General features: G+C 39.2%; 1 protein-coding gene across 22 annotated transcripts in view; it reads right to left on the reverse strand.

Moving 5' to 3' along the window:
* The window catches only part of CFAP91 (cilia and flagella associated protein 91), a 163714-nt gene that overhangs the window by 18405 nt on the left and 130484 nt on the right, over positions 1–14825 (reverse strand). For 16 of the 22 annotated variants that reach the window (XR_014824716.1, XR_014824728.1, XR_014824715.1 and 13 more), the window contains 3 exons: positions 14618–14766; positions 14024–14115; positions 3588–3740 (listed from right to left, as the gene is read on the reverse strand). Coding sequence is in view for 8 of the 22 variants with exons in the window: in XM_084991131.1 (XP_084847257.1) it covers positions 3589–3740; positions 14024–14115; positions 14618–14766 (393 nt within the window). In the remaining 14 variants the exon portion in view is untranslated. Of the gene's footprint in view, positions 1–1979; positions 2950–3587; positions 3741–14023; positions 14116–14296; positions 14767–14825 lie in introns of those variants that run through there. The other 6 variants (XR_014824717.1, XR_014824720.1, XR_014824727.1 and 3 more) reach the window with 2 other exon arrangements.

Consider the following 14825-nt stretch of genomic DNA (forward strand, 5'->3'; position numbering starts at 1 on the left):
ACAATAAGCAGTGAGGAGGAATCCAGTTGCTCCTTCGATACTTTGCTTTGAAATCTCAGCTACATATCCAATTTCATTGCTCAGAAGTTCTCTCTTCTACAAAACACTAGAACAAAGTTCAGCCAAGTTCTCTGCCACTTTACAATATGGATTGCCTTTCCTCCGGTTTCTAAGAGCATGCTCCAAGTCTTCATCTGAGACCTCACCAGAACTGCCCTTAACAGCCATATTTGCAGCATGCACCTCAAAACTCTTCCCACCTCTACCCATTTTCTAGTTCCAAAGTCAGTTCCACACATTTAGGTATTTGTTACAGCAGCACTTCTCTCCTGGTACCAAAATCAGGTTGCCATAACAAAATACCACAGACTGGGTGGCTTAAACAACAAAAATGTATTTTCTCACAATTCTGGAGGCTAGAAGTGCCTAAGAGTAAGCCTAGTTATTTTAAATCTCTATTTAATAATTCCATTATTTTAGATCCTAAACAGACCTAAATGGTTTGTTTCTATTATCTTGTACTTTCTGCTGTTTGTTCAAATTTTTGTGTTTCCTGATGTATCTGGATATTCTTGCTCTATTCTGGAACTTGTACATGAAAAATTGTGAAAATAAATTGGGGTCTAGGATGATGACTTTCTCCAAATAGAATTTAAGTTTTATCCCTGACAGTTTCCTTGAGGCAACAGGAATCAAGGACCTTTTAAATTTGTTTTGTGGTATTGAGGCTTTTTTGGATCATTCAGATGATTAGAAGCTAAACTATGATTTGAGGGATGGTTTACTTCCAGTGAGTCCTCTACTAGGATGTAGCCTTATGGAGCCCCAGCCCAAACAAAGGAGGTTTACCAGGGCTTCAAACTTGGCTCCAGTTTTTGTCCCTCTACTTTTGTAAATATGTGGAAAGCATTGCTCAGCTTTTTAGCCACATTTTCTAGAATTTGTACATTCCCTAAGGGGGAAAAAAAAATGGCTCCGGATGCCAGACCCAAATCTATGGATTTTTCTTCTCCTAGATTTTCCCTCAGAAATTCCTCACTATTTTATTAGCTCCTCACTGTCTTCAAGGTAATTTTTTTTTAACTTTTTTTTTTTTTTTTTTTTTTTTTTAGGGTCGCACCCATGGTGTATGCAGGTTCCCAGACTAGGGGTCGAATCAGGAGCTGTAGCCGCTGGCCTACACCACAGCAACACCAGATCTAAGCTGTGTCTGTGACCTACACCACCGCTCAAGGCAACACTGGATCCTTTAACCCACCTGAGTGAGGACGGGGATCAAACCTGCATCCTGGAGTTCCCGTCGTGGCGCAGTGGTTAACGAATCCAACTAGGAACCATGAGGTTGCAGGTTTGGTCCCTGCCCTTGCTCAGTGGGTTAACGATCCGGCGTTGCCGTGAGCTGTGGTGTAGGTTGCAAATCGTGGCTTGGATCCCAAATTGCTGTGGCTCTGGCCTGGGCCAGTGGCTACAGCTCTGATTCGACCCCTAGCCTGGGACCCTCCACATGCCGCGGGAGCGGCCCAAGAAATAGCAAAAAGACAAAATAAATAAATAAATAAACCTGCGTCCTCATGGATGCTGGTCAGATTCGTTTCCTCTGATCCATGACGGGAACTCCCCTAAAAATTTGTTTTTAATCAGTGGTCCATGCCTAATGACCCTCTCCCTAAATATTATTAAATAATTTCACATCTTCCTTCCCTCTGAGAGAGGGAAAAGGAAGTAATATATACTATGGGGGCAACTAAGCATCATGTTCCAACCATTTAGTAAAATATTAAGAAGATAATTAATTTATTGACTCATCTTCCTTTCTGAGTGTCTGTAGCTAGTCTGGCAACTATGTTTCTTTAAAACTATATTTTATAACTATAATATACAGAGTGAAAGTAAAACACATTTCATTAAAACCTGAGTACAAAAGAAAAAATCATTTTATAACTCCTACAGTTTGATTTCACAGATCACCAGAACAAATGTTATATTCAGAAGTAAATTTATTCAATTCAAACTATGTAAATTATTAATCTCATTAAATTTTCATGTAAGAAAAATATCTACCCCAACATTAAGGCTGATTTTTATCACAGTCATAAGATAGGCAAAATGCTTTGATCCATGGGTTTAAATTATATCGATGGTATACAACATTACATGGCTTATAAGTTCAGTGATTTCAGAGGGTATTTCATTATTAATTAAAAACAAAAGATCTTCTGCTATAATTTATAGCCACAGTTTGGAATTTTGCCTGTTTTATCTCTGCTCTTTTTCTTAACTGTTTCCCATCTCAATCTTCCTTTCATGAGCCTCTTTGATTGAGACTTAAGGTCCCAGTAGATTCCCCTGCAGGAGGTCTCTTGGTCATAAGTGCATGGGCAAACCTCAAGAAAGGGTAACTATTTGTATACCACACAGTTAATGGCAGAGCTGCTAAGAGCTGCCAACAGCCTTCTGAATGTCAGTTTCAAATTCCCCCCAAGACTTAGTGCTTTCCCTAGACTGACAGCATATCCTCAAGGCCAAAATAGCAGGCGATGTGCCTCTCCTGTGAGAGGATTGATGGAGACAGTACAGGCAAAGGGTTCATTCCCTTTCCCCTTATCATAAGAATTTCACTTTCAGTTGACTCTCTGGCTCTTTTCCTCTAATAATCTGATAAGGTGACAAGTGTCAACTATGTTACTATGTCACACTAGGTAAGGTAGAAACAACCCCTGAGTGGTAACTAGCATCTGACTGGGAGGAATTAAAAACTATTAAAACTTAATAGGAAATTGTAGCTTTCAGGTTTCTTGAGTTTGCTGGGAAAATCCAGTGTGAAGGCGAGGGATCCCTGGAAACATAATTCCATAAGTGGTACTGGTCCTGGGGCATGTAAACCAGGGCAGCTCATGTACCCAGCCAATGTGAATCTCTTCCTTGCACTTGAGTTTTGTAACCTGGGGGCTAAAGAAAATAGCTATATGGTCTTTGGTGTTGATATAGCAAGGGTACTTACAGAAGAGAAACACCCGATGCTGCCCTGCTGGAAGCTGTGGTTCCTGTCTTATATCTTTCTGAGCAGATTGATACTCAAACCATACTAAATGCGGCCGAAGTTAGTCTTAGGAGTGTGAATGTTTAGTTGCGTCTAAGACCAAGCCCCGCTGGGCACTGCAGAAGGCATCAGGGCTAGAATGGGGCAGGCTGTGCCTTATGCTATGCTCATAACTAGCACAATGTAATAGGGATATCTTATTTACCTCCTCAAGAACAAGCTTTTTCTCTTTCTTTTTTAAAATAACACTGACACATTTTGTAGTTTTGTGATGCAGTATGGTTATATGCTAAAAGAACCTATAAAAAATAATTTAGAATCCTGTTTTCTGGTCACAAGAGTCCAGCTGCTGTAATATTAACTCTATATACTCCAACAATTTCAATAGCAGACTCCCTAACCTAGATGAAAGGTGCCAGTTTAAAGGTGCTTCATTTTCTTAAACAATGAGCAGTCCTCACATTATGATCGTTAGAGGGAAGCACAAAGCTGAATGACGCTGCTTGTCCTTCCCTCTGCTTCCTTCCAGATGAAAAATCAAACTCACCTCAGCTGTTCTGCTCATTTTCACTTTCACCTTCAAATAACTTAGAGTCTGATTCCTGATGCTGTGCAAAAAAATTCTTCTCAAGCATGGCTTCTGTATGCCTGTGGATGATCTCATGGGCTGCAAGGATGTGCTTCCGCTGTGCGTTCCTCACTGTGCCAAAGGGACAGAAGCACTTTTACTCCAGAAGTCTATTCAGTCATTCCCAAAAGTTTTCAAGAGAGTAGTGAGAGAAATGATAATTTTGCAGACCCCATATGCTCTTAAGGGTGATTGAATTAAATAAAAATCACCTGCCCTCTGTTGTGGACGGACACATTCTAAAGGTAAGTAAACCCAAATCTTATTACCGCTGCCTCCGTTCCCACTCTCACAGTCGGTCATCATCCTCTCCCTCCAGGTCTGCCTCCCCTTCTGCTGCTGAGCCGCTCTCCTCCCCTGGAATGGGTGCATCCCACCTCCTACCCTTCTGCAAAGCCCACCCGAGTCCCAGCTCTTCCAGGAAGCCTCCTCCAACTGGGTCGGCCCACATTTACCATTTCCACACTTGGGTTTCAACAAACCTATTCAGCACTGAAGCACTTCAGGTAAGTTACATTTTCTTTGTTTTTTACCAAAATCATAAATGACTTAAAGGTAAAGACCTTGTCTTATACTGCTGTGGGAGCCTTAGTCCCGAATACGGAGGTACTTGTGGATTGATGATGAGTTTCTGAGCTCATGGCTTTAAAAGTTGGTTCTCACTCAGTATTCTAAGAATATTTATTATCACGGCAACAAGTTTGACAATCTGGAAGAAATGGACAATTTTCTAAAATCTTACAGCCTGCCAAAACTGAATCAAGTAGAAACAGACCAACTGAACAGACCGATCACTAGAAATGAAATTGAAGAGGTCATAAAATCACTCCCTACAAATAAAAGTCCAGGACCAGATGGCTTCACAGGTGAACTTTATCAAACATATAAAGAGGAATTGGTGCCCATCCTCCTTAAACTCTTTCAAAAGGTTGAAGAAGAAGGAATACTCCCAAAGACATTCTATGAGGCCACCATCACCCTCATTCCAAAACCAGACAGAGATACCACCAAAAAAGAAAACTATCGCCCAATATCATTGATGAATATAGATGCAAAAATTCTCAACAAAATCTTAGCCAACTGAATCCAACAACATACCAAAAAAATTATACACCATGACCAGGTTGGGTTCATCCCAGGTTCACAAGGATGGTTCAACATACGCAAATCAATCAGCATCATACACCACATTAACAAAAAAAAGTCAAAAATCATATGATCATCTCAATAGACGCAGAAAAAGCATTTGACAAAGTCCAACATCCATTCATGATCAAGACCCTCGCCAAAGTGGGTATAGAGGGAACATTCCTGAATATAATCAAAGCCATTTATGATAAACCCACAGCAAATATAATCCTCAATGGGGAAAAACTGAAAGCCTTCTCACTCAAATCTGGAACAAGACAGGGATGCCCACTCTCTCCACTGCTCTTCAACATAGTTTTGGAAGTCCTAGCCACAGCAATTAGACAAACAAAAGAAATAAAAGGCATCCATATAGGAAGAGAAGAGATCAAACTGTCACTGTATGCAGATGACATGATACTATACATAGAAAACCCGAAGGACTCAACCCCAAAACTCCTTGAACTGATTAATAAGTTCAGCAAAGTAGCAGGATATAAGATTAACATTCAGAAGTCAGTTGCATTTCTGTATACCAGCAATGAAATATTAGGAAAGGAATACAAAAATACGATACCTTTTAAAATTGCACCTCACAAAATCAAATACCTCGGAATACACCTGACCAAGGAGGTAAAGGACCTATATGCCGAGAACTATAAAACTTTAATCAAAGAAATCAAAGAAGATGTAAAGAAATGGAAAGATATTCCATGTTCCTGGATTGGGAAAATCAATATTGTAAAAATGGCCATCCTACCCAAAGCAATCTACAGATTCAATGCAATCCCTATCAAATTACCCATGACATTTTTCACAGAACTAGAACAAACAATCCAAACATTTATATGGAACAACAAAAGACCCAGAATCGCCAAAGCAATCCTGAGAAACAAAAACCAAGCAGGAGGCATAACTCTCCCAGACTTCAAGAAATACTACAAAGCCACAGTCATCAAAACAGTGTGGTACTGGTACCAAAACAGACAGACCGACCAATGGAACAGAACAGAGAACCCAGAAATAAACCCTGACACCTATGGTCAATTAATCTTTGACAAGGGAGGCAAGAACATAAAATGGGAAAAAGAAAGTCTATTCAGCAAGCATTGCTGGGAAACCTGGACAGCTGCATGCAAAGCAATGAAACTAGAACACACCCTCACACCATGCACAAAAATAAACTCCAAATGGCTGAAAGACTTAAATAAAAGACAGGACACCATCAAACTCCTAGAAGAAAACATAGGCAAAACACTCTCTGACGTCAGCATCATGAATATTTTCTCAGGTCAGTCTCCCAAAGCAATAGAAATTAGAGCAAAAATAAACCCATGGGACCTCATCAAACTGAAAAGCTTTTGCACAGCAAAGGAAACCCAAAAGAAAACAAAAAGACAACTTACAGAATGGGAGAAAACAGTTTCAAATGATGCAACTGACAAGGGCTTAATCTCTAGAATATATAAACAACTTACACAACCCAACAGCAAAAAAACCAACCAATCAACGGAAAAATGGGCAAAAGACCTGAATAGACATTTCTCCAAAGAAGATATACAGATGGCCAACAAACACATGGAAAAATGCTCAACATCGCTGATTATAAGAGAAATGCAAATCAAAACTACCATGAGATACCACCTCACACCAGTCAGAATGGCCATCATTAATAAATCCACAAATAACAAGTGCTGGAGGGGCTGTGGAGAAAAGGGAACCCTCCTGCACTGCTGGTGGGAATGTAAACTGGTACAGCCACTATGGAGAACAGTTTGGAGATACCTTAGAAATCTATACATAGACCTTCCATATGACCCCGCAATCCCACTCCTGGGCATCTATCCGGACAAAACTCTCCTTAAAAGAGACGCATGCACCCACATGTTCATTGCAGCACTATTCACAATAGCCAGGACATGGAAACAACCCAAATGTCCATCAACAGATGATTGGATTCGGAAGATGTGGTATATATACACAATGGAATACTACTCAGCCATAAAAAAAGAATGACATAATGCCATTTTGCAGCAACATGGATGGAACTAGAGAATCTCATACTGAGTGAAATGAGCCAGAAAGACAAAGACAAATACCATATGATATCACTTATAACTGGAATCTAATATCCAGCACAAATGAACATCTCCTCAGAAAAGAAAATCATGGACTTGGAGAAGAGACGTGTGGCTACCTGATGGGAGGGGGAGGGAGTGGGAGGGATCGGGAGCTTGGGCTTATCAGACACAACTTAGAATAGATTTACAAGGAGATCCTGCTGAATAGCATTGAGAACTTTGTCTAGATACTCATGTTGCAACAGAAGAAAGGGTGGGGGAAAAAATGTAATTGTAATGTATACATGTAAGGATAACCTGACCCCCTTGCTGTACAGTGGGAAAATAAAAAAAAAATTAAAAAAAAGAATATTTATTATCAAGGCTTAGTACGTTAAGTGTCCCATTTCCCTTGGAAAGACATAAACATGATAATGGTGCGGGCTGTTAGCATTTGTCCAGGCACTGTTTTAAGCAGTTGGTATATGATTATTCATTTAAACCACCCTGCAACCCTAAAAGGGGAGTATTATTCCCATTTTCTGATGAGGAAACTAAGACACATAGAGATTAGGTATTTTTCCCAGAGTCATACAGCTAGTAAAGGACTGTGGATTCTCTGCTATTCAGGTATCAGCTACTTTATAGTGAGTAAATCACAGAGCAACTGACAACACTTCATAGTAGTATGGCTGAAAGAAATGGGAGTTTGAAGCCACATAAATCATGGTACAGTCTGCAAGCTGCATAATGTTCCTAAGCACTAATTTCCTTAACTGAAATATGAGAACACATCTGCAGCACTGCAAGAAATTTAGATAAACTATTTCTAAAACTCCTTAGTACATTGTCTGAAACTTAGCATATATTCCCATCCATCAACTTTTAGAAAAATGAGAGTTGCTGGAGTAGGAAGACTGTGAGCTCACCTCTCTTATGGGCACACCAAAATTACAACTGTTTACAAAGAAACTATTATTGATGAAAAAGACCAGAAAACCAGAAAAGACCTCTACAACTAAAAATATAAAGAAGGAACCACAATAAGATGGGTAGGGGGTGGAATTGTATAGTCAAGACCTTGTACCCCCAGTAGGTGACCTACAAACAGGAAATTAACTACAATTGCAGAGGTTCTTCCCAAGGAGTGAGGAGTCTGAGCCCCACATCAGGCTCTACGGCCTAGCAGTCCTACAGTGGTAAGATGAACACCCAGAACCTTTGGGGTTGAAGGCTAGTGGAGCTTACTTTCTAGAAATCTGCAAGGCTATGGGAAATAGAGACTCCACTCTTTTTTTTTTCCCCTTTTTTTTCTTTTTACAGCCAAACCTGTGGCATATGGAAGTTCCCAGACTGGGTAATCAGAGCTGCAGCTGCCAGCCTACGCCACAGCAACACTGAATCCGAGCTGCATCTGCAAACTACACTGCAGCTTGTGCAATGCCAGATCCTTAACCTACTGAGCAAGGCCAAGGATTGAACCCGCATCCTCACGGATACTACACTGGGTTCTTAACCTGCTAAGCCACAATGGGAACTCTGAGACTGCACTCTTAAAAGATGCACCTATCCTTTTCAAACTCATCCAAAAAAAAACTGCAGAGGGAGGAATGCTTCTTAACTCATTTACGAGGCCAGAATCAGTCTACTACCAAAACCAAAGATGCCACAAAAGAAAAAAATTATAGGCCAATATCACTGATGAACACAGATCCAAAAATCCTCAACATTAGCAATATTAGCAATCTGAATCCAACAATACGTTAAAAAAATCATACACCATGATCAAGTGGGATTTATCCCAGGGATGTAAGGATGGTTCAGTATCTACAAATCAATCTGTGATACATTACATTAACAAATTGAAAAATAATAACCATATGGTTTTCACAATAGATGCAAAAAAAGCTTTTGAGAAGTTCCTGTCATGGCTCAGCAGAAACGAATCTGACTAGCATCCATGAGAAGGCAGGTTCCATCCCTGGCTTTGCTCAGTGGGTTAAGGATCCAGCATTGCCATGAGCTATGGTATAGGTCACAGATGTGGCTTGGATCCCCCATTGCTGTGGTGTAGGCCAACAGCTACAGCTCCGATTTTACCCCTAGCCTGGGACCTCCATGTGCTACAGGTGCTGCCCTAAAAAGACAAAAAAAAAAAAAAAAAAAAAAAAAACTTTTGACAAAATTCAACATCCATTTATGAGAAAAACTCTCCACAAAGTGAGTGCAGAGGGAACATAAACTCACAACATATATTATGATGATCCCACAGCTAACAGCACACTCAATGGTGAAAAGCTGAAAGCATTTCCTCTTATGATCAGTAACAAGACAAGGATGCCCATTCTCACATTTTTTTTTTTTTTTGCCTTTTGTCTTTTTAGGGCCGGCCACACATGTGGCATATGGAGGTTCCCAGGCTAGGGGTCCAATTGGAGCTGTAGCTGCAGGCCTACACCACAGCTCACGGCAACACCGGATCCTCAACCCACTGATTGGGGCCAGGGATTGAACCTGCATCCTCATGGACACTAGCCAGACTTGTTAACCATTGAGCCATAATGGGAACACCTCACTTTTTAAAAAAAATTTTATTTTTTAGGAGGAGAAGGAAGGATTCATTATTACTTGCAGCAAGTGAGAATACTAGGGATTGCTCCTAAAGCAGTTTCTCCACTTTTCTTTTCTTTTTTTTTTTTTTTTTTTTAATGTTCTTTTAGGGCTGTATCTGTGGCATATGGAAGTTCCTGGTCTAGGGGTTAAATTGGAGCTACAGTTGTCGGCCTACACCACAGCCATGGCAACACAGGATCCAAGCTGCTTCTGCAACCTCTGTAGCAGCTTGCAGCCACGCTGAATCCTTAACCCACTGAGTGAGGTCAGGGATCAAATCAGATCAGGGACAAATGTCTCCACATCCTCAGGGACATTATGTCAGGTTCTTAACCTACTGGGCCACAATGGAAACTCCCTTCACCACTTTTATTTAACATATTTTTGGAAGTCCTAGCCACAATAATCAGAGAAGAAAAAGAAGTAAAATGAATTCAAACTGGAAAGGAAGAAGTAAAACTGACATGTTTGCAGATGACATGATACTACAGTATAAATCCTAAAAATGCTACAAAAAAGCTACTAGCACTCATTGATGAATTTGGAAAAGTTACAGGATACAAAATTGATATATAGAAACCTGTTGCATTTAAGTATTCTAACAAAAAACTCTCAGGAAGAGAAATTAAGGAAATAATCCCATTTACAACTCTATCAAAAAAAAAATACCAAGGAGTAAATCAAAATGAAAGGTAAAAACCTGTACTTGGAAAACTTTAAGACACTAATGAAAGAAATTGAAGACAACTCAAACTGATGGAAATGCTGTGCTTATGGATGAAAGAATTAATATTGTTAAAATGACCATACTACCCAAGGTAATCTACAGATTCACTGCAATCCCTGTCAAATGACCAATGGCATTTTTCACAGAACTAGAACCAATACTTTTTTTTGGTCATGCCTGGGCATGCAGAAGCTCCCAGATCAGGAATCAAACTCAAGCCACAGCAGTAACAACACTGAGTCCTTAACCAATAGATCACCAGGGAACTCCATAGAAAAAATAATTTTAAAATTTGTGTGCAAACACAAAGACCCCAAGTAACTAAAACAATCTTGAGTTAGATATCAAGCTCCCTGACTTCAGACTATACTGCAAAGCTATGGTAATCAAAACAGCACAAGGGGAGATACATGGATCAATGGAACAGAATAGAGAGCCTGGAAATAAACCCACATACTTATGATCAATCAATCTATGACAAAGGAGACAAGAATATACAAGAAAGAAAAGAGAGTCTCTTCAATAAGTTGTTCTGGGAAAACTGGATGGCTACACTTAAAAGAATGGAATTAGAGCATTTAATCACACTATATGCAAAAATAAATTCAAATGAATTAAAGACCTAAATGTAAGACCAGAAAGCATAAAACTCCTAAGAGAAAACAGGGAGAATTCTCTGACATAAATCATAGCAATATTTTTTTTTGCTCTGTCTCCTCCTAAGGCAAAGGAAATAAAAGCAAACATAAATAAATGGGACCTAATTAAACATAAAAACTTTTGCACAGCAAAGGAAATCATTGCCAAAATGAAAAGACAACCTCCTGAATGGGAGAAAATATGTGCAAATAATATGACCAATAAAAGGTTAAAATATAAAATACATAACAGCTCATACAACTCAATATGAGTAAAACAAAGAACCTGATTAAAAAATGGGCAGAAGTCCTGAGTAAACATTTTTCCAAAATAGACATGCAGATGGCCATCAGGCCCATGGAAAAATGCTCAACATTGCTAATCATCAGAGAAATGCAAATCAAAATCACGGTATCACCTCATACATGTCAAAATGGCTATCATCAAAAAAAAAAAAACCCACAAATAGCAAATGTTGGCAAGGATGTGGTGAAAAGGAAATTCTCATATGATGCTGGGGTGAATGTAAATTGGTGCAGCCACTACAGCAAACAGTATGGAGGGTTCTCAAAAAACTAAAACTAGAACTACCACATGATTCAGCAGTCCCACTCCTTGGTATATATACAAAGAAAATGAAAATACTAATTTGAAAAGATACATGTACCCCATTGTTCACAGCAGCATTATTTACAACTGCCAAGTTATGGAAGCAACTCAAGTGTCCATCTACAGATGAATGGATAAAGCAGATATGGTATTTCTATACAATAAAATACTACTTATCCAAAAACAGAATGAAATTCTGCCATTTGCAACAACATGTATTGACCAGGAAGGCATTATGTTTAGCGAAAAAAGAGGGAGAAACACAAATGCTGTATGTTATCACTTACATGTGGGATCTAAAAAAAAAAATCAAACAAAAGAATTTAACAAAAAAGAACCAGTTCACATATATAGAGAACAAACTAGTGGTTACCAGTATGGAAAGGGAAATTAAAAGGGGCAAGATAGGGATAGGGAATTATAAGAGGTACAAACTACCATGTATAAAATAAATAATCTAGGAGTTCCCGTGTGGCACAGTGAGTTAAGAATCTGGTGTTGTCAGTGCAGCAGCTGGGGCCTCTGCTTTGCATAGGTTTAATCTCTGACCAAGCAACTTCCACATGCCATGGATGTGGCTCAAATAAATAATCTATGAGGATATATTGTACAGCACAGGGAATATAGCAAATATTTTATAATAACTAAATGGAGCATAATCTATAAAAATTTTACATCAATGTGTTAATACAGCTGAAACTAATACAATAAATCAACTAGACCCCACATTTTTAAAAAATTCATGCAAATATATCAATAATGAGATGTATCAAAAGTGTCTGTATACATTACTTAATTTGGGATAAAGAGTATCTATAGCATATGGTTCACTTGCTTGGAAAGAGAAACTTAAGGCCCTAGTGTATGCTCCCTGTCTAGGTGGCTTTCTTCATTTGGTCTACATCCTTACAAAGGGAAGAAGATTGGACTTGCCTAGCTTCCCCACAGACAAGTCCCACTGATTCCTTTAGATCAAGTCCCCACTCCTGCTCCTTCCCCTGAGAGCCAGGAGAAGCTGGGGGAAGGGGATCACACACTAATAACTTAAACACATGATGTCCCCCTCTCCTTCAGCTCCCTCAGGTGGAACTGCTCTGAAGCAGGTCGACCTCACTTTGGACCAAGGAGAAGGAAAAAGGAGTTGCCTGTTTTCTTAAGGATCTAGAAAACTTAAGATCTCTTTTGTAGTAAAGGTGATACAGAAATATTTATTATTTGATCTGAAAATTGAAGTTTGTTGGTATAAAAAATTATCATATCTATCCATCATACACTGTTGATGGGAATATGAATTAGAATAGTCTTTTTGTGGCGGCAATTCTGCAGTGTCTATCAAAATGTAAAACACACATACCCTAATTCCAAGCATTGTACTGCTAAGAGTGTACTCTCAGAAGCGTGACTAGGATGTACAGTGCTAGTTATAGGAAAACACACTGGAAACAAACTAGCTGCTTATTGCTGGGAGTACTGGTTTCAAAATTACAGTATATTCACATAATGGGAAAGCAAGCTATTTCTTTGTTCTCTTCCAGTGCATTGGAACTCCACCGTTCCTTTCTCCCTGGTTATATGATTTGAAATATTACACCTCTCTTAAACCTGTCTAGAATTCCCCTGCAAACTCTAAAACTTCCCAAGCTCTTATTTCACTTAAATATTGATCTCCTGGTTGCACTCCTGCCTCTAGGATCAGGACTGTCATTAATAGTCTGAAAGCTCTGAAGAACATTCTTTGTTAAAACACATTTATTTTCCTCCTTCTCTATTGACTAAAAGTATCAACCTTTAAAAACATGCCACTTTTGGCAAATGATAAGTGAGGATATTTATACTGAGATCAGTCCTGGCAGGAAGAGAAGCTATTCTGACTCAAGCAGAGCTACAGAGTCAATTTAGGTCTGCTGGGCAGCCCAGCTTCTCAACACCTGCCTTGCACGTGCCCTGCCTCCAAATGGCACTGCATATTCTCAACATCTGCATTATGTTGGAAAAAAAAATCAAATCATAAAATATAAGCTTATGGTTACTTAGGGGGAAGAGATTGGAGAGGGATAATTTAGAAGTATGGGATTAGCAGAGCCATATCACTTTATATAAAATAGATAAATAACAAGGATTCACTGTACAGCACAGGGAATTCTATTCCAATATCTTGTAATAAGCTATAATGCAAAAGAATCAGAAAAAATACATATACAACTGTATCACTTTGCTGTATACTTGCAACTAACACAATATTGTAAATCGAATATACTTCAATAAAAAATAAAACAAAAAAACCCAAAAAAACCCACCAAAATACACGTCTTCTAGGAACTTGGGAAATGCCTCTTAAAGGAGGTTTGGATTTTGATACTCCACCAAACTTATTAAAACCACACCCATCCACACCAGAGGTGATTATATTTTGGGGTCAGACAGCATCAAGAGAACGTGACAAGCTTTGAAATACAAAAATTCAGTGATTCTCCTTTGTAATTTCGCCCGTACTTCTACTCAGCTATAAATCTCTAGAATCTTGAAAATAGTTCATATCTTTAAAAAGTCCATAAAGTGAAGCATTTACATTGGCTTACCCTTTTCTTTGACAAAGTCCTTTTGCACCTCTGGGATCAGGAAACTATAAACCAACTCAGCAACAATCTCCTCTGACTGAAGCTGAGTTCGACTAAAAAATAAAAAGCAAATTAAATTAGTATTTCCTTTGTCCTCTTATTGAGTGCTGATTTATACTAAGATCTTCCTTGCTCGTGTAAGGAACTCTACTGCTCAGATCCCACCACTGCCCTTTCCTGGTGAACTCAGTTAACTCCATGCAAAATCAAAATTTGACCCTGTCCGTCACTTACCCTGCCTGCCAAGAAGGGAGTGTTGGGGTGATGTCCAAGAAAAACTGGACAGACATTCGCATTGCTTTCCTGCTTTGTGGTATTCTCAGAGGGAGAAATCTGAAAGCGATCCCAATTGCAGAGGATAACTAAAAATTCTATTCCTTAGGTTCCTACCACAAAAAGGTACAGGCCTGCTGGCTGCTAATAAAACAATGCACACCGAAGCATGAGTTATATATTTGTCTCTCCTTGGTGGTGAAAGCTTAAGCTCTTTAAAAAATACACATGAGTAGCAGCAAATGGGCTGTCCATCCCACCATCTGTCCCCGGGGTTCGCACCGGCTTTCCATTTCATAAGCAATGTCATTGATTTCCTCAGCCATCTTCTCTATTTCTGCCCTGGCTTGTTCTTCTGCAGTATTCTCTTCGGTGTTCAGGATTATGTCCTCCAGATACGAAGTTACAGTACTTTGGTGAACTTTAATCACCTGCAAAACCCCAAAATACCCCAGTTACTGAGAATACAAATGCTACTACAGTAAATAAG

This window comes from Sus scrofa, chromosome 13 (assembly GCF_054392235.1).
Source record: "Sus scrofa isolate SSC_HxYL_T2T_F1_AM1 chromosome 13, Sscrofa_HxYL_maternal_Yorkshire_Landrace_v2.0, whole genome shotgun sequence".
Taxonomy (NCBI): domain Eukaryota; kingdom Metazoa; phylum Chordata; class Mammalia; order Artiodactyla; family Suidae; genus Sus; species Sus scrofa.